Below are 26458 nucleotides of genomic sequence, written 5' to 3'. Positions count from 1 at the left end.
CTGCTGATATTTAGTTTTTTTAATTGGATTATTTTTTATGATGGATTATTCAGTATTCTAACTTATCAGACAGTTTTTTTTCATACATAATAATTAATTCAAAACAATATAAAAGACAAATCATTTTGAAAAACACTTCTAAGAAAATATTTATTATAACCAATAGAAGATTTTTTTTTGAAAAAAGTAAGACACCAGGAAGTATCAAACTTGCATCTTCGCCCCGTACGCATTATCCACTATGCTACAAGGTGACATACTAATTACGAAAAATTTAAACTATTGGCCCTTAATATCTGCTCATCAGCGCTCTACCAAATCAAGCTACTTAACTATTGGAAATCGGTTTTACTTTTTACAAAAAGATTTTTTCTATTGGTTATAATATAATATTTTCTCAGAAGTGTTTTTCAACACGATGTATGTTCAATAATTAGAATGGTATATTCTTAAATCTTGTGAATTATTCGTTGAATAAAAAAAATAGTTAATTAAAAAATATAAAACATAATGGGTGAACTAGGTATTATTAGCTACTGAAAACTATATAAAAAAGAAAACGATAAAAGATATCTTGATCTATCTATCCAAAATGACCTATATCATTATTATTATATTATTAGAAGTCAACTAATAGAATAATAATATTATGAATAGGGGCTGATAAGAGCAAGCAAACCACAAAGTATATTAATGTTTTCTTAGTAGGTACATAATATTAAATACGGATATTATATTTTATATACGATTTTTTCAATAAGTATAGACATGATACTAAAAAAATTGAATTAGGAAAATATAATTATTTATTCGGTATAAATTAAAAAAAAATAGAATCCATAACTTTTGAATGTGAGAGTAGGTGTTTATTAGCAGATTAATTAAATGATATAACTAACAGATTTTGATTTTACATTTAAATATTGTTAAAATACAAACTATTAAATATTTTTTTTTGTTTTAAAAATATAAGTCAGAAATGTATTTCTAGATAAATTTATGTTTTATGATCAATTACGATTAATTTATGTATTAAATAATATTGTAGTGTATATAGTATCATACTGTATAACATATTTATAATGATAACAGAGAATAGAAAGCATTAAAATCAACGAGCATAATATTATGTAGGTACACAATTCCTCCGACCATGTCCGATCGTAATAGGATCATATGGGCCTCCACAGAGTAGAAGTTTGTGTTAACAGATTTTGTTTTTTACGAGAAATGGATGTCAGCCACTTGCTTAACCTATTACGTCCATACCCTGACTTGCACACAAATTGAAAAACAATATGTGTACTTGCCAGACCCAGGATTTGAACCTGAGACCCACGGCGTGATAGTCCAATGCTTAAGCCACGCGGCCACCGTGGGTGTCTATTATGTATTAATATATATATATATATATTATTTGATGACCACTTCGTATTAACAAAAGTGGTAGGTTACAGACCTAATAATATTGTAATTTCATTAAATTATGTTATATTTTATTTCAAAATACGTATGTATGCGTACGTAGAGACAAACTTGAAAAGAAATATATCCAGAAAAAAATTACCTATTCGTTTCTGAAACATCTGATAATCCGAATTACTAAACATTCATCGTTGGTTACACAAATAGCAATTAATTTATTCAGTTTTTTAGGTAGAGACATAAAGTTTAGTTTAGTACACGATCGAGTCAAAGATCGACAGATCAGGCAGTTTTTGATTGATTATAAAAAGAATATGGAAATTGTATTTAAAATAAAATAGTAAACGAAATAAACGGTTATTATGTTATTTTACATGAAAAATCGACAAAAATAATGGGTACTGTTCGGTTATCAGGAATACAGCTGAAAACACATTTTGAAAATAGCCGATAAACTGGATTATTTGTTAGTTTGCGTTAGTTTAGGTTAGGTTAGGTTAGGTTTGGTCAGGTTTGGTCAGGTTTGGTTAGGTTAACCTAACAAATAATCTAGTTTATCGGCTATTTTCAAAATGTGTTTTCCGCTGTATTCCTGATAACTGAACAGTACCAAATAATGTTTTAAACAAATAGATGTTTATAAATTTTAACCAATTATTGCTACAAATAATTCCTAACTCAAATTGAATACGTGCCTTAGTATTTTAATATTTAGTCTGGCCGTATAACTCGTTTTTATTTCGAGTAATGCAAATTCGTTGGCAATATGAATGTTGCCCAGAGAACGGTATAAGATTTAATAGTATTATCTGCATACAAACACCGGCAAAACGACATGCACTAAAGTTAAATTAATCCCAACATTACTTACCTCGGTGAAATATCGCAACCTTGTTGCATGAATGCTCCCAAAGAAAACCACAGTGAGTTCAAAATACTGAAGTCGTTTGCCATCGTGTTCTGGAAAATAACATTGTTTTAATGCAAGAAACATTTCGCTGCTAAATGATAATTTTATTTCGAAAACTCCTTTGAATGACGACTTGCAATACCCATTTAGCAAAATATTAATGTTGGTATGCATTTAATTTAATTGAAGTGGTTTCGGTGCGCGTTTTGATATTAAATATTGTATAACTAGTTTTTTAACAATATTAATAATAATTTATTTGTAATTTAACTTTACTTTTTTTATATACACATAGTGCAGTAGCATTTAATAACTCGTGTGCATGAACTTTGGTATGATAAACAAACATATTCTAAGGGTCATTTTAAAGATATTGGGTTACTTAAAAATTTCCCCCGGAGTCAATAAATTCTTATACACTTAAAATAATCAATCGAACCAAAAGCCGGGGTTTTAATTAAAAAATATTAAATTTTTATTTAACTAAACGGTAACATTAGAAAATTTTAATTTTGACCACAATCTTGGTAGTTTATAGGCATTTAATTGCAAATCGTTAAGTTTATTTTCAAATTAGTATTCAGCACCATAAATTACATGTCCCAACTGAACATCAATCAAGTTAAATGATAACTATAGAAAATTTTCTTCATTCGTTTATAAATTTTGAAGACTCTTAATATTATGTTAAAAATGCGCTTTTGGATTAAATTCTATTCATAATGGCAAAGTTCATGATTTTATACAAAACTGCACAATTCATTGCGTTATTCAATCTTTGTCTTATACGCATTCATTGCAGTGTTACTAACTAATATTTCAAAATATCACTAAATAGTTAATATTATGTGTAAACTATGAAATTGAAAATACCCAACTACTATATAATATTGTACCTAATAATCATACTAAACATTGTAACAAAAAAGTATCTTCGTAAGCAGTGACTTATAAGTTATTGTTTTTGTGTTCTACGCCTTATTACGTTATTTTTCTTATCGAACGTTATTTGGAATAGTTCGATAGAACTACACTCATTGAAATCAAAGAGATTCTTAATTCATGAAATTAGGCGTCATCTTTTGTGACATTTACAATTGATTTTTCCTTAATGAATTTTTTACCTATGTCCTCTAATAATGTGGCCGAGATGTTGTCATTTTGATGATTTTGTATTACACTAAACATTTTTGTCATTTTGAGAAAGTTGACATTTCGTCGCTATAGGATTGGTTTGTCGAATATCCGTTTTTATCGAAATCGACCTTTTCTTTAAATTGCTGTAAAAACAATAATTTAAATACCTTCATGTATTAAAATATAGGATAATCAAATTTGTTTTTCGTCTCCTGAACATTTGACATTTGGTCTATTCGACAAACCAATCCTACAGCGACGATTTGTCACATGGTTTGTTCAAAGAATTTTTAAGATTTGCCTATACAGTACATATTGATAGCCTCAACGCTATGTGATATCTCCCGGTTTAGAGCTTATTACGGTATATTACGGTTTATTTGATATTTCAATATATTTCCCAATTTTTAACACATATCTCCATCTAAGGCTTAGTCTGTCTCATATAAGTATAGGAGTTTACAAACGAAACTATCAAATTTGATGCCGCGGTTGATTCATTAGGTTTACCAATTACGGATTAAGCCTTAACAAATGGTTTTTTTTTATTTATTAAGTGGTATGTATATTTAGTGACATTTCTCATTAGTTAATTTTATTAAATTCCAAATACATTACCTAGTTTCATTATGGACTAGGACTGTATTTATAGTAAGTACCTATCGAATGTATCAACTACGGGTTTTTACAAACATTCCAAATATTCAAAAAATGTTTTTATACTTGATTCTTCATTTAGTATGTAAGTAATAAGGTTTTTACTTTCTTATATTATGTTAATTTATTGTATAAACGAGAATTACAGTATTTGCTGTTTGTATGTATTTGCAATCGATGAGTAAGCATTGTGCCTGAATATGTCGAAAGAACATGGTACAAAATCTAAATGAATTAAAATTTGAATTCCAATTACATCACGTACCCTCAGTTGATAGTATTAATTTGTTGTATATTATTTATTTACCTGTGTGTTGGTTAGTGAAGACATTTGTTCGTGGTGCTGTCCGTCCGTCATGTGAATGAGGCGCCATTCGTACGGTGAAAACCGGGACACCATAAACAGAACGATGCTCACCCCAATGTAGCTGAATATCACGCACACCTGTTGATTGTACGACGTGTCAATTCATGATTCGCGCAAAGCCATCATACACATACTTCATAAATAATAGTATCATACAATGAACACGGAATTAGAATCATATCTAAATATGCAAGTAACGGGTGAAATAATTGTCGCTGGCTTTTGAAACGTTCACCATAATATAATTTCGTATGTTGATATTATTATGTTTGTAGTTATTTATGTATACATCTACCAATTTTGAATATCACATTCATTTGTAAAAAAGAGTGGTTGGTTGAAAATTTAATTATCTCCACTTTTTTTATATTATTTGGTAAAACAGTTTGATTACAGATGTAAAGTCGCATTGATTTTCAACCTTTTTGACATTATAACACATTTTATTTTATTGTGACATACATTTTATTACTACGTAAAATATCATATAGTAGATTCTCGATAAACGTTGTAAGTTTGTTTAATACTTAATTTTCAATAATTAACATTTATATAGGAGGCTGCTCGGATAGTAATAATATAAAAAACAAAAAAAATAATATTAATAATTATATATATCTTAATATTAATTCTTAAGGGCCTATGTGACTTTTTGAATTTAAAGTATTTTTAAGAGCTTAGTCTGAATAATCTGTAGACTTGATAAAACAGATTTATATGTAATTTTGGTACAGTTCGCTTATGAGGAATACAGCGGAAAGCACATTTTGAAAATACCCGATATACTGGATTATTTGTTAATTTGGGTCAGTTTAGATGAGGTTAGGTTAGGTTGAGTTAGGTTAGGTTAAGTTAGGTTAAATCAGGTTAGGTTAGGTTAGGTTTGGTTAGGTTAAACTAACAAATAATCCAGTATATCGAGTATTTTAAAAATGTGTTTTTCCGCTGTATTCCTCATAACCGAACTGTACCGTAATTTTATTTTCTTATCCAAGAAATTATTATTTAATTTATTCAAAATAAATTAAAACCATAAATATGTATTATTGTAAACGTCGCCATAATACTATACCTTACATTTTATTTATATTATGTAACACTATATTAATATGTAATATATTCAGAAAACTCTATAGTATTTAGCAATTTGTGTGTGCTTTGATAACATTGATTTTATGATAGTTTAATATCTTGTTATTTCAAGATACATCCTTCCCCGTTTACAACAAATTTTACAGTACGTAGCTTTGAAATACACCACAAACTCTAAATTTTAATTTCTAATCATTACAATATTATGATTATATTTAGTATGTAATTATATAAAATTTGTATAATAGATTCATGTAAATATTTAGTTTACAATTAATTTAAATGACATGATGATACCTGTCTCTTTCACAAAAAGTAATAACTTAAAAATATTTATGCAAAAATCTGAAAAGGTTTGAATAAAAATCAATTGATATTCATACACAATAATAATGGAAATACTCGTAAAATAATATTAACATTAATTATTGTATGAACAACAAAAATTAACTCAAGCTTATACAAACTTTTATCGATAAAGATATTACAGAAAATATATTCTAAAAATAATGGTGGAAATTGAATTTATCCAACAATAATAATTGACGGCTAATTTTAGTGTTTAGATTCTTTTCAATAATTATTAATTTTATTTATATCGAATTTTGATCAAACTAGCTTTATTGCTAATAAGACAATACATTATATATAGTAAACATTCATATCGTTGGAAGGCAGACTTAATAAATAATTGAAGACTGTCTTTTTATTGAAGACAAGAAAAAATATATGAACATGCAAATTCTAACAATAATAATACATAAATCAGACTATGTACATATCAGTTCCAAAAATGGTAACCTCCGTTTTTAGAATATTTTTCTCTTGATTCTAATTCTGTAAGTACTTTTACATCGTATTTATTCTTAAAAAATATCAAAATCAGCTTCGTTCGTTAGTTAAATAAAATTAAGCCAGACGTTAATATTCATCATTCAACATTTTTTTATATTCCACGACTAACTTTAATCAAAGATAATTTATCATTAATGATTCATGATTTTTGATTAGTTTTATTGAGGAAATTTTATTTTGCGATTCGCATTTTCTTATTGTTTTCTAATATGTTTTAGAAATGAAAATATTTTATTTGCAGTCCTAACTGTGCTGAACAACATTTTAAGATTATCTCAAAATGGCGGAATAATATGGAGATTACAACTTTGAAACTAAGAGTCTCAAATATAATCACGTTTTATTTGTCATACAAACATATCGTGTAAGAATATAATATTCAAATTTCCTTTATTTTAGTATTTTAATAAGTACATTATCATCATCATCAGGTGCGCGACAACCCGGTGTGGGTCCTGGCCTCCTCCAACTGCTCCCTTCACCTGTCCCTATTCAGTGTGGCCGCTTTTCAATTTGGTACCCCCAGAATATGGCAATCACTGGCAGCTCTATCTAACCAGCGAATCTTTGGCCTCCCTCTTCTTCTACATCCTATTGAATTACTGGACATCACTCTCTTTGCCGCTTCATTGTCATTCATACGGTGCACATAACCTAGCCATCGCAGTCTCCCAATCTTAATTGATTGAACTGCGCTGCAATCTTCGTACAGCCCGTAGAGCTCAGCATTATATCTTCTCCTACAATTAGTGCCATCCCTGGTCGGTCCATATATACGGCGGAGAAATTTTCTTTCAAAGATGTTCAGGGCTCGTTTATTTCGCAGAGTTAATGTCCAGGTTTCCGATGCGTAGGTGAGCACTGGCTTTACAAGTGTCTTGTAAAGAGTGCTTTTAGTTCGGCGAGATAGTAAGCGGGACTTAAAATGTTTTAACAGACCAAAGTAGCATTTATTCGCAGACATGATTCTCTTGTTGATTTCTTCTGTAATATCATTATGTCGAGTTACAAGAGATCTAAGGTACGAGTATATGAAACTATCGACCGTATCAAACTTGTATGCACCAATATCTAACTTTGGTGCGACTTCTCGTGGTGTGACATAGACAGGCATGTATTTAGTTTTTGCTTCGTTTACTTGTTTATTTTAAAAAACACATTGTTACGAAACCACAACAAAGTACATTATAGTAAATATTAATAATACATATTAATATGTTTGATTTAAATGACAAGAACTTGTGCATTAAATAATTAATTTAGTTAGGCTAGTAATCTAAGATTGTTTGATTTTTGTTATAAGAGATTTTATATTTACTTATCTGTTTGCATTACGAAATGATAATATTATATTGTGGTATTTTTCAGACAGTTTTTAATACCGTTCCATTCCCTAATATATCACGACAACGAACAAAAAGTAAAATAAATGATTACCCATATTTCCTTGGAAAGTGGATTCAAAAAGCTGAACACTCCTGGCTTCTGCTTGACTGGTTTCTTGATCATGATGGATATGCCGAGTGACATAAAAGGCTTACTGAAGTCGATCACTCGCTCCCGCTCCGATGTTATTGTCATTGATGCAATCGCAATATCGGCTTCCTGTAATGTAGAAATTGTGTCATGCAGTTTTCTATACAAAGAATATCCAAGAAAAATAATAAAAGATTTATTCGGAACCATTTTGGGTACAAAAAAGCATATTTTATTTTGCTCACAGAGAAGAGATTATCTTTACATTTTGGTACTGTTCGGTTATACGGAATACAGCGGAAACACATTTTGAAAATAGCCGATAAACTGGATTATTTGTAAGGTTAACCTAACCAAACCTAACATAACCTAACCCAACCTAACATAACCTAATCTAAACTAACCCAAACTAACAAATAATCCAGTATATGGGTATTTTCAAAATGTGTTTTCCGCTGTATTCCGCATAACCGAAGAGTACCTACATTGATTTTTAGAATTATTAATAACCATGTCCTTGCTTTTTCGTACAAAGTGGTTGTTAGTAATTTTGAACAATCACAAACACCAAGGCTTTGAAAAAAACACATAAATATTGTGTGTCCTGACCGGAAATCGAACCCAGGAACTCTCGGGCGGAAGGCAAGCGCTTTACGCACTGCACCAAGAGAGCCGCCTATCTTTAAATATTAAGTTCATGTTTTTTCACGAGAGATAGTTGCCAGTGCTCCTTTAACACAATAATTACTTGGCTGGATCAAATACATCAACAACTACGTGGTGTTCAGAGTAGATCATTTATTTATTTATTCTGCCATAGAAATAATTGCTCCATACTTGGTGCCTCTGATAGGTAAATACATCACCTTAAGAAGGTAGATAAAAATCATAATTCGAATTGACAAAATAGTGTTTTTTTGGTACAGTTCGGTTATGAGGAATACAGCGGCAAACACATTTTGAAAATAGTCGATATACTGGAGTATTTGTTAGGTTAACCTAACCAAACCTAACTTAACCTAGCCTAAACTAACCCAAACTAACAAATAATCCAGTATATTCACTGTATTCTTCATAACCGAACTGTACCATTTTTTATTGAAATAAATATATCATTTGTCAATAATTGTACAATATCAATCATCGTTATAATTTATTTTGGAAAATAAATTTTGACGAGCATGTCATGTCTCACTGTATGTTATAATTTTCAAAATTTATAAAAGCCCTGAAAACAATACCCTTCAACATGGATTTTATATAAACCGATATAGACAGGATATCATGTTAAATAATTTATTATCCGCTATATAGGTATAATATAAACACCTAAATTTTCAAAATATGTTTGTAAATATTATTTTTAATGAGGAGGAGATAGACTTTCGTTGAATTCATTCAGCCATTGCTTCTATCCAAACATAAAATATTATTATAGTAATTGAAAAATATAGTATAGTATCTAATTGGTAAACTAATGCTACGTCGTAAGCTAAATCCTACCATCTTGATCACGGATAAAATAGCTTCCCCCTTTTTAGATAGCCGAGTAACTTGCAACCTCCGCCATTTTAGTTGGAAAAAGTATTTTAAATATTATAATGAAATAGACGTAAAATAAAATAAATATTTTTATTATATTTTGTTAGTGTAATTATCAGTATTATTATTATTGTATAATATTATGTACTAGTTGATGATATTGCTTTGAAGAGAACGAAACCGGTCCTGTTTATTATTAAATTAAGTATAAAATTAGTACCGTATATTGATTTAATTATTTCTCTTTATTATTAATCTGTTTTTAAAAGTTTTTTTAGATTTTTTTTTAAATTGCTCTAGGTATCATAAATGAACTTATCACCTTTTACTACAACTAGATAGGTAACTCGATTTTCACTATTTTCGTTCCATTTCCTTTTCTACAAAATAAAAAATAGGTAAGTCAGAAGTTAATGGGAACTGTATCAATTTTCTGTTTGAAAATATTAAATAACTTTAAAAACATAAATGCGTGAAATAAATAAAATAATACACCTACAATATTTTTCCATGCAATTAAACATTATTTGAATTGTTCCCAATTAGAAAAGCACGATTTTTCATTTTTATGGCAGCCTAGATTGATGTTATACACGTAAAGTTTAAATTTAATTTTCCCAACAATGACCAATTCAGAGTTATATTATAGTTGTAGTATTGACGTGACGAATTAGTGATCCTCTTTTTAGTAGGTCGTTATATAGGTAGTAGGTATATTTTGGTATATTATAGGTAGGTAAAGTGGCCTAGTAGGTATATTTTGTTATTAATCGATCGAAGTTCGGAATTCTGCTCAGCTGTATATATATATGTTGGTGTCACCACTGTGGTGTTCGATGTGTGGGTTATGGTGTTGAGGATGATGATGAAGAAGTCGAAGATGTATGCAGGAGCGAGTTTTATTTGCAGCATAACGATCGGTACAATAGTATAAATACAATGACAGTACATATTATTATCTACTGAGATAGTTACGAGCCAGGTACTTAGATTCGAGTGACATTTTGATAAATCATTATTCGTTATTTATACAATCAAAAGTATTACATAAACATTATATTCCCGTACATAATTATATTGAACGATGGTTTAAATACGAGTAGCTTGTGAATTTTATTTATTATTACAGTCATAAAATAATATGATACTATGGGAAAGGATTATTCGACTAATTTTCCATTGCGATACCGTATTTCAAATCGCCAATCAATCTGTCGATCCAGCTAAGCAGTAAACTTGTTGACCGTTATATGAGTCGCTGAGAAATTATTATTGCGGTAGAATAATTTGATACATTAAAAAATAGATATTTGATCGCTAATATACTGACAGCTACATATATATATATATACATGGCATATATTTTCATTCAATCGTCAAACACGATCAACTGAAATTTAATAATATATTATAATAAATCGCCCTTACAAGTTTGGAACATAATCTTTCAGGTTCAGAATAATTAATATTAAATGAACGTGAATTTGATAAAAACTTCTCATTATATATCGGTACTTCTCAAAGGTAAGTTTCACATGCTTCATTCCGAGCGTCTTATATATAAGTGGATATTTCCGTGTGCCAAGAGATGTGAACGAGACAAGTTTTGTGTCACGTCCGTATTAAATAGGTTATATTAAAGGCCTAGAACTGCACAGCCATACCTGTACAGCGTGTTACCAATATAACGTTATAACATACAAAATCTAAGATACATAATTAGGAACAAAAATGTTAATTAAATATTATGTTCTAAAATCGGGATTTTAATTGGACATAGTTATACAGAGAGTAGCCAGTCCACAAAAAATAAAAAAATGAGATATGATATAGATCAGATGCGAGAAGGTTTTCTCTACGTTCTGCTGAAAATAGCCAAGCCGCAAAAAAAATATTCTTGAAATAAAATACTATTTACAATTTTACATACATTTTTAATATCATGTTGTTGCTAAAGTGCCATTATCTCAGCTCGACATTATTGTGGACTGGCTACATTTGGCTGCATTACTACGTTCAATTTTACAACAAGAAAAAATAACTTGTTGTTTATTGTTATTATTATTATATATTAAATATAACCCCTTCTTATACGTTGCACAATAATGATTATCATCACAAAAATTGCAAATAATAAATAACAGAAACCCTTTAATAGGATCATAATCTAATCCTAATAGGATCATAAAATGGACCCTCCACGGAGTGGAGGTTTGTATTAACAGATTTTGTTTTTACGAGAAGTGGATGTCAGTCACTTGCTCAACCTATTGGATCCATACTCTGACTCATGCACAAATTGAAAAACAATATGTGTACTTACCAGACCCAGGATTCGAACATGGGACCTATGACATTATTGGCCGACGCTTAAACCGCGCGGCCATCGTGGGTGTTGAGGTATTTATTACATAATTAATGGTTGAATTATAATCGAAATAGGGGTGGATGAAAAAAAACTGATAATAATCATTTTGATCTGTTATCACTCACATTCTGAAATGGTACAATGAAAGAAGAAAATTTCTTCTACGGTTGTTGTAGTATCCTGTTTTATTTATACATTTTGAAGATGTAGATTATTATATATTTTTTAAATTATTACTACAACAGATTAAGAAGGTATCAATAATAATTATTATTATAATGTAATTTTTACAGTAGTGAAATAATTACGAAATTACTGAGGCTTGCGTTAATCACATAATATTATGTATTTTGATCTCACCGTGACTTCGATGCTGTATTGTATAAATATCCAATACTCGGATGGATTGGACAATGAGGGCCGCCTTATACAAAAGTGTATTAAGCAATATTTTCACAACACGTAGACCTCGATAACTAAACGTATGTTAGGGTCCTTTAATTTTGTAACACTCTGTGTAGTATATAAGAGAAAAAATTAAGTTAATTCTGTCGCACCAAATTCACAATGGCGTCCGCGTCTCGTTGAATAGCCTCCGGGGACAATCGGGCCAGTTCATGACGAGCCTATTGATGATGCATTAGTGCTGGAAAACTTTGGCCATCGGTGACGCTCCAAGAATGTCTAGTCGTGCTTTGTCAGAATATATTTCTTTTGAATTTTAATAGCGTCTATTAAAATGGAAAAATGTGTCGAGCTGAATATTTATTTTTACGGTTTTAATACTTATGTACGCAGGTATACAACGAATAGTAATAATTCACAGTTTTTATTAAAATATAAGTTGTTTATTTTTTTATATAGTTTTACATTATTGGATGTAAAAAAGTATAAGGCACGTTTTCGTGATTTAAAAAAATATGTTATCTATAGATAGCTTTTAGTAATGTATTTTTAAGTGTGGAGTCATGAAACTTTTGTGTATTACAAAAATTCTGTATTAAATAATACTTAATAACTTTCTAGGTAATAGACAATTACGCATGAATTGCTATTAAAATAAAGAATACTTTTCTTTCAAAGATCAAAATTGATAAAAGAGTTAAAAAGTTATGCACGTTGTAATAATAATAACATATATTAATAAAATTGGATTAAGAATTGCAGAATTTCATTAAAAACATTTCCAATTCAGACTATGTAGAAATAATAGTTTTGTTTCGTTTGAAAAAATATCATTAAATTTGATATAGGAGTTTTTTATGTAAGATTGGATGCTATTTACGGTGTTCAATAGATTTATAGAATTTTAAAATTAGTATTGATTTTAATATATTTTTTTTATAATTAATTAAAACATAATTATAGATTTTATTTTTAAGTCTACATTTTTAACAAAATCGTCAAGTTTATTTCCGTCCCCCGGTCTCTATTCTAAGTAGACGAAACCGGTTCTTTATTCAATTATGTACATTAACTTTGGACCAAGTATTGTGTTTATTTTAATCTATAAAAAGCTTAACAATATCTTTTTTGATCTATTTAGTAATATCCAGCGCTCGAAATGGAAATTTTTTACAAACCGGAGCGCTCGATAATTTTAAGAAAATATTAGCTATATAGTATACTATATTAATTGTATGTATACCTGCTTATGTATTTTATAAAAATAAGTGTGTTAGATTTTTTATTATATGACATATCTAGAGACGGTCAAATTAATATACATAATTTGAAAACATCTCATGCATGTATGTATACACTAGAAAAAATCATTTTGTGGAAAAAAAAACTACACTCGACAGGACTTGTATCTGCTGGATTTGCGTCATTATGCTTTTCCAATTAAGCTACGGGCATCTTATTGAACTACAACGATTGTAACTGGTAATTGTTACATGACATGCTTTTTCTAGTGAGTTTTAGTGAAGCAGTAAAGTAGTTATTACAACATTTTGGTATTCGAGATTGATTTTATAATATTTAGTAAATGCTTTATAATATTTTAGTTATTTACATGATTTTTATTTATTTATAAGTATCGTAGTAATCGTATAAAGATTAGTGGTGTAAAAAGTTAATAACATAATAAATTGCTTTCTCAGAGTTAATATAAAAAAATATAGTATATAATTTTTTGTAATGATATTTTCTCATATAATAGAAAAGTATATTTTTTCAAAATGGGTAATATAACGGTTACATTAAGTTTACTGAAATGATTTGGTATAGTCTGTGAGTGAATGTGGCGAATTGCAGGATACCGACCACATCCTCGGGGAGTGTCCCCATATGTCGGTTGAAAAGGAAAAGCTTCCCAAGTCTGTCCGACCCTCAGTTGCATTGGTCGGCCATTGCGACTTAGTATTTACGCAGGGAAAATTTCTGAGCCTTTAAAAAGTTTTTGGCCTTGCAAGAAGGTATCTTCGCAACAAGAATTAACCATAATACATTATATCGAAGTAAGAATCACACCCATTCTAATGTACGCAAACCAAGGTCTTGAGAAGTTGTTCCTGTGACACTTTCGGCACAACTTTGGAAAGCGCTCAACGTTTGTTACGCCACGATTTACGTGTGCTTAACGAGTGTGGAGACGTGGCGGGTGGTTGAGGGAAAACGAAGTCTGTGAGTGAAAGAAAAAGAGAAACAAGTCTACAATCAGCACTTTTTACAAAATAAAAATTGAGTTCTGGACAACTTTTTGAAGGAACTCATAATAATAATTAAGTTGTTAATTATGTTTCTCCTTAGAATTATGTACCTAATTTAGTAGTGTTAATTAGACTTGTATTTTTCTAATTTAAGCATTATATTAGAGGTAAATCATGATTAATTTGGTTAATTTTAATGCAATTTATAGAAAAAAATATTTGTCTTCCCATTCCAATCGGTATCATTTTTTTTTCAATCAAATCCAACGCATATACATGAATGGCTATCAACCAATACTCATAATGTCATATAATGGCGTTGGGTCCAGGTTCGAATTCCAGTTATGGCAAATTCACATGTTGTTTTTAAAAATGTGTTTGGTGTCAGAAGAGCAAGTGGCTAACATTAATTTCTCGTTAAAATAAAAAAAAATGTTAATACAACCTCCACGCTTTAAAGGTCTATATTATCTTATTAGGATCGGACATGGTAAAAAAATACTCTAATAATAAAAAATATGTCAGAATTAAAATTGTTTGAGATACATATTTCAAAATAATAATTACTGCAAAGTTGGATATTTATAATTTGTGCGAAATTATTTTGGTATAATATTTACCAATGATAAATACATGTAAAGAAGAGTCTGAAGATTTAAACATACCTTGCGAACCAGCTCGCCGACCATGCCGTCCCAGCCGCCTTTCATATCCTGGTTCTCAGCACCGTAATTTCCGTCCTTGACAATGCGGAGTTCGTCTGTGGAGAAAGAAGACGAAAAAATGGTTACAGCGTGGCGATATAGTAAACTTAGTTTCATAGAGTGAATCCGGTGGTGGTTTGAAATTATATATTAAGGCCCAATGACTAGGAATTAATTACTTTCGCGGACAGAATTTTCACCTTATAATAGCGAGAGTAATATTTTGTTCAATTCGATGATTAATAATAAAAACAACAAACCATTTTTTGAAACTAGCTGCCATCCTAAAATTTAATATTTTGTGCTTAAAAAACTATGATATTTTTGACACAAACCTATAAAAGTTTATCCGCTATTCCAGTAATTTTGATTCTAGATTTATAATGGTGAAGAAATTGTGACGAAATTCATACAAATTAAATAAGTTTCTCATACTTAGGTAGTGATATTTTAATAGTTTTTTGTTGAATATAACTACATCAAAATGTTGTGGAAAGTTCCAGTATTAGGCATGATAATAATATTATGGGTTAACATCTTGAAGTCATTGAAAGCCTGGTGCAATGAAAAATAAGAAGGTAGATTTACAATAAACGATTATTACATCAAAAATTTTAGACTAAATCTAACAACTATTTTAGTGCCTAATTTTTTGTTAATTCTACAATATTTTATAGATGATTTTGACATATATATTATAACTGCATACATATCACCAGAAAATGACAATATTAAGAGTCTTTATTTTACTGTTATTTGTATTGATTTATAATGCTGACATATAAGTGAAGTTGACTAGGTTGCCACTACCACCCGTCATGTATGTACAATATTTGATGCGCTCGGACGCCTTCCATGACGCTATAAACGTGTCTGAAATAAATGTTTTTAAGTGCTCATTTCATCCCGAGACAGAGTCGTATGGGACTGATTCTATACCACGCACCATAGTGCTTAAAGAAGGAAGTTAAGAAAGAAAAAAATGACTGTGTGAGCGGCCAGAATACTTATGTGAATCGGAGTATTCGCTACATCTCTTTGTCTTTTAATAATTATTTAAGCTGGAATATGTCGCGGATAAGAATTGCGAACTAATTTTGGAGGCGTTGGTTGAATTTTAACGCGAACATTAAAGAAATGCTATAAGTCAAGTTCTGTTATACTATCATTTATTCAGTTTTATAATATCCTTTCTTAACAACATAATAACTATATTATTATAAAACGTATATAAATGAATAATACGTAAGGGTAACTGGTGATTTTTTTTATTATAAACATTCTTTTTTTCTCTCGTTTCCTGTACATTTTTTAAAATTTATTTACGTCAACCAACAGAATCAATCACTGAGGATAGATGTGAATATAATATAGAAAAAAATAATATGTGATGGTACCAATAACTGGCGGACACAAAAAGCATAATAAATCAAATTAAATTAGATCAAAAATTATATACAGCTGTAATGAATATTATTGGAGACTTATTGAAAATCGATAAAGAAAAATAGAGAGAGAAAAACAGAAAAACTTAAAAAAGTATAAACACATATAAGACAGGCAATATAAAAAAAAAAAAAAAAAAAAAGGTACTGTTCGGTTATACGGAATACAGCGGAAAACGCATTTTGAAAATAGCCGATAAACTAGATAATTTGTTAGTTTGGGTTAGTTTAGGTTTGGTTAGGTTAGGTTAGGTTAGGTTTGGTTAGGTTAACCTAACAAATAATCCAGTTTGTCGGCTATTTTCAAAATGCGTTTTCCGCTGTATTCCGTATAACCGAACAGTACCTAAAAAATATATTAAAATAAAAATAAGCGGTCATCCAGATACAGTTAGTCGTGGATTTTGGAGCAAGTTAATTTGAAAAAGGCAAAAGAACAAAACAGATCCACTCGATCACTGTGAAGACTTAAGGTACTGAAAATATAACCGAAAATATGCCGACTTGTAAATTGAATTGAGTCTGACGCAGTCTAATAATATAACTACGGCATATAATATCGGATGTAAATAAACAATCGTACATAAATAAAAATAGATTGTGATTTTACTTTTACACGACCATTGGTTATATTTTATTATAGTATTTAATAATATATAATAGAATTTAATATTATATGTGAACAATAAACTGTTATTATAATATTTATATTTGTTTACGTAAGATGTTTTATGTCAAAATATAATCAAAAGAAAAATTAAAACCTTCCTTTTAATTATATTTGACATTAGTGCCGTTAAGCTAGCAGGTATATGGGCGAATCTTTGTGGTTAGACAAAGTAAAAAAATACACAAAGTAACATGTGCATTGCAGTCAGAATAAAATAATATTATAATGGGACATTTTATATCCTAGTGGCACAGCTACGCATATTCAGACGTCGTGTATAATCATGTTTCACCAATTCAGCATTGTTATAATGGCGATCTACGGATTATTAATCTGACAAGAGAAAATACATGAATAGAATTGCGCAACCAAGAAAAAAATAACATTTGCAAGCGCGTTAGCTTGTGGGTGTGATAGTATGAAGGTATGATTTTTGAGTGTGGAGAGATATGGGAGAAGTATTTTTTTCTTCTCAATAGTTATGACTATATGAATTAAAGTTTGCCATCTAAATGAAACGCGTATTTAATAATGACAATCTTTGACACCCACGGTGGCCGCGCGGCTTAGGCCTTGGACTATCACGCCGTGGGTCTCAGGCTCGAATCCTGGGTCTGGCGAGTACACATATTGTTTTTCAATTTGTGTGTGAATCAAGGTATAGGCCTAATAGGTTCAGCAAGTGGCTGACTTCCATTTCTCGTAAAAACAAAATCTATTAATACAAAACTCTACACTGTGGAGGCCCATATGATCCTATTAGGATCGGACATGGTCGAAAGAAGAAGAAAAAGAATCTTTGAGGGGATTTATAAGATTTTACATTTCTAGAATTTTATGAATTGATCGTCATTAAGTCTTGAATCTGTAGCTTTACAATTTTATCATATTAAAATATTAAGTAACTTTGGTACAGTTCGGTTATGAGGAATACGGCGGAAAACATATTTTATACTGAATTATTTATTAGGTTAACCTAACCAAACCTAACCTAACTTAAGCTAACCTAACCCAACCTAATCTAAACTAACCCAAACTAACAAATAATCCAGTATATCGGGTATTTTCAAAATGTGTTTTCCGCTGTATTCCTCATTACCGAACTGTACCGTAACTTTATTGAAATAACTGTTATAATTAGTCATAATATCTGTCACTATTAGTAAATTAAAAATTTAATAATATAACAAAGATAAATTTATAGTTAATTAGTTAACAAAACTTTTAACCCAGAAGGAAAAAACATTGCAATATATAAATTATTCACACTCGTGAAATAGTTTATTGATTTTAGCTAATATTAGTATTATACTCACGTTATATATTAAATTTATATACAAAGAGATGCAAAAAATTCAGACTAGAATAGAAATGATTCGTTTAAATTGTAATCCAGTTCACGATGTCAATGAAATACGAAAATCTATAACATCACATCATGTGTCAATGAAAGAAATGAAATTTATCGCCGGAGTTTTTTATCCACTTTGCATACGTTTTTTGCTATCTTACAAGTACGGCGTAACATTCTGCAATTCTGTTGATAGGTACCAACCTTCTTGCGGACCAGATTACGATATACGGGCAAATAAATTTTATGCAATTCACCAACTTTCAAAAAATAAATCCTCTTTAAAAGTAAACGAAATGCTTTCAAGTTTGTTTTTTTGATTATGTTTCGCTGATTTTTTTCTAAAAATCTCCCATTTTTTCATCAAAGCAGCGATGTCTATGAGTCGTGTAAAAGGAATTTTCAAATATTTAAAAAAAAACTTGAATATCCAAATAGTCTTTTAAAGAATATTTAAATTATTTATTCTCTAGATAAATATTAAGGAATTGCGCCTTTTAACGTTGCGATAATTTATTATTCTTACAAGGTTTATATAAATAACGCTTGAAATAATTTGAACTTGCTTAAAGAGTAAAATTTGTATTTACGTGTAGGATGTACTCAAAACATTTTAAATTATTTATTTCTATCCTTTCAATTTACACATAACTTAACATATTATTTACGTATAAAATATACGGGGAAGAATTTACAAATTTACATTCCCAATATTGTATAGAAATTATTAAAAACGTCATAGGTTTCTTAATAAACACCGTTATCAAAACAATGTATTGTAATATTTTTATTTATTACTTTAGTATAATTCAAAAATTGTTTTGTACGGGTATATATTTTTATTAATGACTATTTAAACAAAATAAAATCTTAATACTTATAGGAATTAAAAAAATAAGTGTACGTATATATTTTTTATTTAAAAAATTAAATTAGCAATTAATATGTTTATGAAAAAATAAATAAAACATAAATTATAGCCTCTGTCCATTTTTATAAATAAGTCATATCGATAATTCTAATTTTATTATTTGAGGGATAATGTAAAAAGAACGATTTTGTTGTATCAAACTAATATACTTAATAAATTGTAGTGTTTTGATAATTATTATTGAAAATATAATAGACACTAATTGTAGTTTGTAATGTGTATTACTTCATCATTTAATATGATATCGGCAATGACATATTGGTAGTGTACACAACTGGTAATCGTTGTGTCCGTGTTTTAATCCGGATATAGTTCATTTTTATTATTTCCTTTGTGAAATTGATGTGGACAGAAAATGTGACACCGCCGCGTTACGATATCCCACGTTGAAATCAAAGTATTTTAAGGTATATACCTACAACAATATGTAATTTACCATCTACATAATTTTATAATTACGAGTATAATATGAGATAATTATTGACAGTAAGCCAGGTTTATGTAAGGTATGTTACAGTTTTGATTATTTAAAAAAAAATCTTCAAATATTAATTAAATTCTTGCCACCTAGAAAATAAATATGCATGACGTATATGGTTTAGTGCGTTATTACGCAATATCGTTTCACTGGTAGATGAAGCCTTTTTCTAGCGTATTCTATGCTATGTACTATGTATACTGGGTGAACTTCGCTGATAAGCCCGTCGACCCGGTAGGTGTTGATACGGCCCTGTGGTCGTTTAGTGCTGGGAGTGTGAGAGTATTGACAAAAGACCCGATAGTGGTTACAAAATCGTTCACGTAGAGAAACCGAAATTAAATTCTTGTATTAATACTCAGGTGATTTTGTTAACCTTGGGTATTGACCCTGTAAATAAATGTAAATAAATATTACCCATATGTACATAGTGGAGAAAACAAATTAAAGTGATTAATTTATGTAAATATCACAAGCGAAACGATCACATTAAGGGCCCACATGCCACACGTAGGTCAAAATGGAGATTTTATGGTATTTTAAGGGCATAATCCTGGATATTCCTTAAACGTTGTAGATAATCTATTTATATAATTTTGAAGGCTTATTATCCTTTATATTTATTTTAAACATTTGATGACTGCATAAAGTATTTTTATTACAAAAAATAGTATTCTTTTAAACCTCTCGATCTAATGTTTTAGAATATAATCATATTTCAGTACATCCATGTGCAGTGGTGTTAAGATTTATTATTTTTTCAATACATTTATATAACCATTAGTAAAATTTTTGTTAAAATTAGGTATATACTGAAATATTTACGATGAAAAATTATATTCATAATCTCTGTGATCCCAAATTTGCCATTTTATTATTCAAAAAATATGCACGATTAACACATTTGAAGATAATTCTAAAGACACTGATTATAAGCTATGTTTTTGACTATTAAAATGTGATAAACATCCTATGAATAATGATTGTTTTACAATAATTATTGACCTAAGAATAAGGTAATATTTTTTTAAATACGCCATTTCTATTGGCATTTCCCAATGGTTAAGCTACAACATACGGTCGCAGCCATAAATTGACAAACGATAAATGATGTAGGGAGTATGATAATGTTACCGCGCGTGTTTGAACATGTACCTAACCGAAAAAAAACGATTTTTTTAAAACAATACTATTTTATGTAATAAAAATGTTTTATGCAGTTATCAAATGTTATAAGGCTTCAGAATATATAAATAGATTATCTACAATATTTAAGGAATGTCCAGGATTATGCTCTGAAAATATCATAAAGACCTCCATTTTGACCTACGTAGCGCACGTAGGCCGTTAAGGATTCTTAAAATGTATGATTAAGAATTAAGTATGTATATCAGTTATTGGAGTAGTTCTATCAAGGATAAACAAACAAAAATCATCCGACCCTATATTATCTAAAGTTTAGTAAAATTTAATTATGCATAGGTACAATTATTAAAGAAAACATATTTTAAGCAACCATATATTCAAATAGCTAATGCTGACTAGTTTGACTAAAGGGTAGAATAAGGGTTGGCAATGAAACATTCGTCGAGAATATTAGATACGCTCTCATTACTACTTACTCTCATAGACAAAAGTATGATCGAAAAATAAGAAAATAAAGCATATAACATGAAAACAAAAATAGTTTCATTTCCTTTTAGTAAAAAATATCGGTGCGTGTACTTATGTACGCGCCTTAGAAGTTGTACTTCTTTGGCGTAAAAAAACAAAAACAAAACTTGCGGTAACCTAGATTCTTCGACCAGATCTTAATTATCTTGTTAAATTACATACTCAAGAAAAAAGGCTGCTTATTGGAGTGCTGTTGGTTTATTTCTATACACTTTAACTTATATTAATAAATTATACAATTATTTCTCGTTCTTTTTATTTTTAAAGTAACAACTGCTCTCTGACATATATTCGTTTGTTTACCTAAGGAATCACAAATGGCCAACAATAATAACTTCGTTGCCTAGGCAACGAAACAATTCTACCATAAAAATTGTGTTTATATACAGCTGACTGATTTGCAGCTTTCGTAACTTTCGTAACCTTGTGCGCGCGCAGCTCTCAATTTTGCTCTATACCAAACGCCCCAAAATAAGTATAACTTCAAGAAGTTGGCTGCGGCGCAATTTTGATTAGTGCCTATGCGCTACACTTAAAAAATATATTTTTCTTTCTTTCAAACGATAGACCATGGGCTCACATTATGGTATTGTAGTAGCAGTAAGTAAATTACCATTCTACACAAAATAGAGCATCATGGGCATCTACAGAGTGGAGGATTTTTTACTAATAGAATTTTGATTTTACGATTAATGGATGTTATTCACTTGTTTAATATATCGGGTCCATACTCTGGGTCCAAGCACATATTAAAAAATCAATATTATGTGAATTTGCTAGACCTGGAATATATGCCTGAGACTCAAAACATCACAGAGTGACCCATTACCGCTCGGCCATCGTAGCCATAGTAGTAGTAATGAAATAGTCATGGAATCACTAGGGCTGCATTTATTTTTTTCCTAGATGCCTTTATGAATACCTCGCATTTACCATCGAGGCTTCTTTCAGAACTTTGGCACGCAAACTACTCTACTTGATGCTAGTCAAATGAAAGTTGTGTCGGTTGAGAAATATGCCTTATTGAAAACTACTCTTCTACCCGCATCGGGTATTGCTAATTTGAATTAAAAATATGTATTGTGAACCAACTGGCAATTGAAATCGGAACCCGCGAATGGGAAGCCACTGCATCACGTATTAGACTGCGAGGACTGACGATCAAATTCAATGATACGAGTATTATGTGTATGTGTCCTTGACTTAGACTATAGATGCATCTAGACGCCACCCGTTGCATTGCTAAATGAAGCTGCGTGCCGTGCGTTTGGTTTGTGGGCGAGCGAATGCATTCGTACACAAATGTTTGAGACTATAGACCATTTCGCTAGTGCTCGCCCAAAGTTCTCGCACTAAACGCTCAAAATTAAAATCTAATTTTCTATTTTTTTACGTTATATAATATTTTTAAGCGGTCAAAATGCAACCATTAGGTAAAGATATCCATAATTTAAGTTATTTTAAAGAAACACTAGGTCACTGATATTAAAATATTTAATAGTATACAAATAAATTATCACGAACATGTATCAACTACCTATTAAACGTAATACCATCTTCTTGCTTATCAGTACGGCTACCACATTTAATACATCACACAGAACCATTTTTTCTACTGAATTAAATAAAAAATTTTACCACTGACTTTATGTTTAACACAAAAAATAGCAATTTTAGCAACACGATTATCGACGCTTAATTAAGCAATAAGGAAAGATTTGGGGCTACACCGTAGCAAACCGTCTCCCACATCTGTTAACCTTTTATCTTACTCTAGCGCGTTTCGCAGAGATTATAATGGTGCCGAATACTTTCTCACTCGCACTTATGCATCGTTTTTGTTCAGGCCTTGGTCTTTGGCGATTTTTAAATGTTATATTGCGCCCTTCACGAGGAAAGGTTGGCTTCCTCTGTATAGTAGAATATTATTGTTGAATTTAATATGCGCACAAGAGTTGGCATACCAGTATTCGGGTGCTTGCATTTGTTCTGCGGTAAAATATTCTGTTTCTCAACCGCAAATCTTTTATTATTCGAAAGTGGAAGTGAACAGATATTCAAGAAAAGGGGTAACTCTAATGAAATCTTCACTTTTATGAGCTCTCTCAAATGAGATTTGGAGCCTTTCATATAACGATCCTTAAATCTACTATGCTCAAACTTCTGTATTCGTACATAGTCTTACCGGAAAAGTCATAATACATAATATACTTACATTTTTATAAATAGACATATTTATTTTAATTGATTTAAGTATATAAATTCAAATAAAAAATTGCTACATTTTTATTTAAATAAAGTTAGATATTGATATATGGAGATATGTATATTATGAAATTATAATTAAATAATAAAGTTAATTAAAAGATCGTGAAAATATTATTTTTTAAAGTAAAGACTAACTCACTAAGTCAGCGTAGTTAACCTTTAGACGCCGAACGACGAAATCCGGGTCTATAAAATACCAAATTTGAAAAATACGAAATTTAAATCAATTAGAAATTAAATAAAAAATCAATTAAGTAGGTACTTTCAGTCGACAGTATTAATTTAGTTTTATAAAGGAGTATGCACACAATTTTCTTTATAATTGGTAGTAAATTAATAAATTTTGGCTGTAATAAAATTATTAACTGCGTAGGTTGGAATATGCTCTATATTATAATATATTTGGAGTAAATACCTATTGATTAGTAAATTATACCACTTGGTAAAGTTATAAATTGATATTATGCATAATAGGATAATTATTTACTATCCCTCTATTGGTTCAAGTGTGTGGCATATAGTGAGTAGTCCACTAATATAGTCTAATCTAACTAAATGATTTCACACCATACCGAATACAAATTCAGATAATACAGATGAAAATACTATGTTTATATCTTTAAGTTAATATATATAATAGGCTATTAGTTATATTCCACATTATTAATTAATATGTGCTATAAAATAATCATACCTATATTGTAAAAATATGTCAACATAAAACAATAGTTTATATTAATTATATGACTAGCGACGTTCATTTTTGAAATGTTTGTATTAATACGTTTAAAGTGAAAAAAATATATAGGGCTCACTGGTAGATTATGCGATAATATTTTTTTTTCTAAATAAAATTTATGAAAGGTTTAATTGTCAAACCGAGCTGTGATACTGGGCCCACATTTTGACATTTATGATGAGTATCATCATCAGCCTGAATATATCCACTGCTGGATGAAGGCCTCTTCAAGGTGCTTCCACTTTTCTCGGTCCTGTGCATTGCGTTGCCACATACTTCCGCAGAACTTTATCATTTCATCGATCCAGCGGCCTCTAGGTCTACCTTGCGGACGATTTGTACTTATTGGATACCACTGAATGACTAGATTTGTTCAACGATTATCTCTTCTTTGACCTATGTGTCCAGCCCATCTCCATTTAAGGCTTTTAATAAACTCTATTACATCGCAAACCCTTGTCTGCTTCCTTATCCACTCATTCATCTTTTTGTCCTTTCGCGTTATGCCTAGCATCCACCTCACCATACCACGTCGTGCTACTCTAAGTTTCTAGATTTCTCTTTTACTAAGGGTCCATGTTTCATCCGCATATGTGTCACTTTTGAAGACATTATTCAGGCGGCCAAGTATAGTCTGGCAAATTATCATGAATATAGTCATGCTACCAAATTCATCAAAATTTACTTTGAGCATCAGTCATCGATTTGGACAACTTGTAGACGTTGCTTTACTGGAAAATTCCGTTCAGCAATGAAGCTCATATTTTTTGGCTAATCGAGTTTTTTAATAAGCAAATTTGGCGCATATAACTAATTTAGAAAAGAAATTTATAAAAACCCACAGTTTGGTATGGTTTGCACGCTGTTAGCATCATCGGGCTTTCTTTTTTCAAAAATTTGGCCAGAGCATATTATGTTACGGTCAATTCGAGTGCTTAAAGTCATACAACGTTATCTACAAAAAAAGGGTTTTTTTTTTTGAGATAACGTTATTTTACATTTACGACTAGATGATAGTCAAACAACGTTATGTCAATCTTTTCTAATTTCTTATTAAATCGTCAGTAAAGTTTAACGCTAACTACATTAGTTACCCTTGTTTTCATATTTTTTTTAAAACTATCCCTATAAATTTTAACATCATCATAAGCAAGAAAAATGTATAATACACAATAAATTATAAAATACTAACATTAGGTTTTAAATAAACATTTCCCTTGTTGAGTTACAAGAATCTAAAATAACGATTTTTGGCTCTCCTTTAAAGTTGCACTTTTGTAGATAGTGTTGTTTGACACTAAGCCCTGGAATTAAGATCATTTCTGGACCATTATCAATGTTTTTTGTTGTTGAAAATATGGATGACATTGATCCTAATGAGATGTGGTTTTAACATGATGGCGATACGTGCTATACGGTGACCATCAACTTAAAATTAAACTTTGTCGATCAGTTGATATTAAGAAATGGACCAGTCAATTAGCCTGCAAGATTATGCCACTTGATACACATGGATTATTTCATGTGAGGCTACGTTAAATTACTGATTTATGGTGATACATCAGCAATATTGAAAGCCAACATTATTCATAATATAATATGGTCAGCAGTGCACAAAAATATTATTGAAGTATTTATGTAGCGGAATATCTGTATATTCTTCAACATTAACTGATGCAAGTATACAAATAGTTTATTAAATTAATTATTGTGTT

The 26458-nt window shown here is 29.9% G+C and overlaps 1 protein-coding gene across 1 annotated transcript in view; it reads right to left on the bottom strand.

Moving 5' to 3' along the window:
• Positions 1-26458, bottom strand: part of LOC147079581 (glutamate receptor 1-like) — a 270499-nt gene that overhangs the window by 13398 nt on the left and 230643 nt on the right. Inside the window, exons 8-11 of the mRNA XM_085942239.1 lie at positions 15149-15243; positions 7881-8048; positions 4437-4574; positions 2297-2385 (exon numbers count right to left, since the gene is read on the bottom strand). Of these exons, the coding sequence (XP_085798365.1) occupies positions 2297-2385; positions 4437-4574; positions 7881-8048; positions 15149-15243 (490 nt within the window). The remainder of the gene's footprint in view (positions 1-2296; positions 2386-4436; positions 4575-7880; positions 8049-15148; positions 15244-26458) is intronic.

Source organism: Rhyacophila brunnea, unplaced genomic scaffold (assembly GCF_057557595.1).
Source record: "Rhyacophila brunnea isolate RB1 unplaced genomic scaffold, BYU_Rbru_1.0 scaffold_1, whole genome shotgun sequence".
Taxonomy (NCBI): Eukaryota; Metazoa; Arthropoda; class Insecta; order Trichoptera; family Rhyacophilidae; genus Rhyacophila; species Rhyacophila brunnea.
This window is presented reverse-complemented; position numbering and strand designations above follow the sequence as displayed.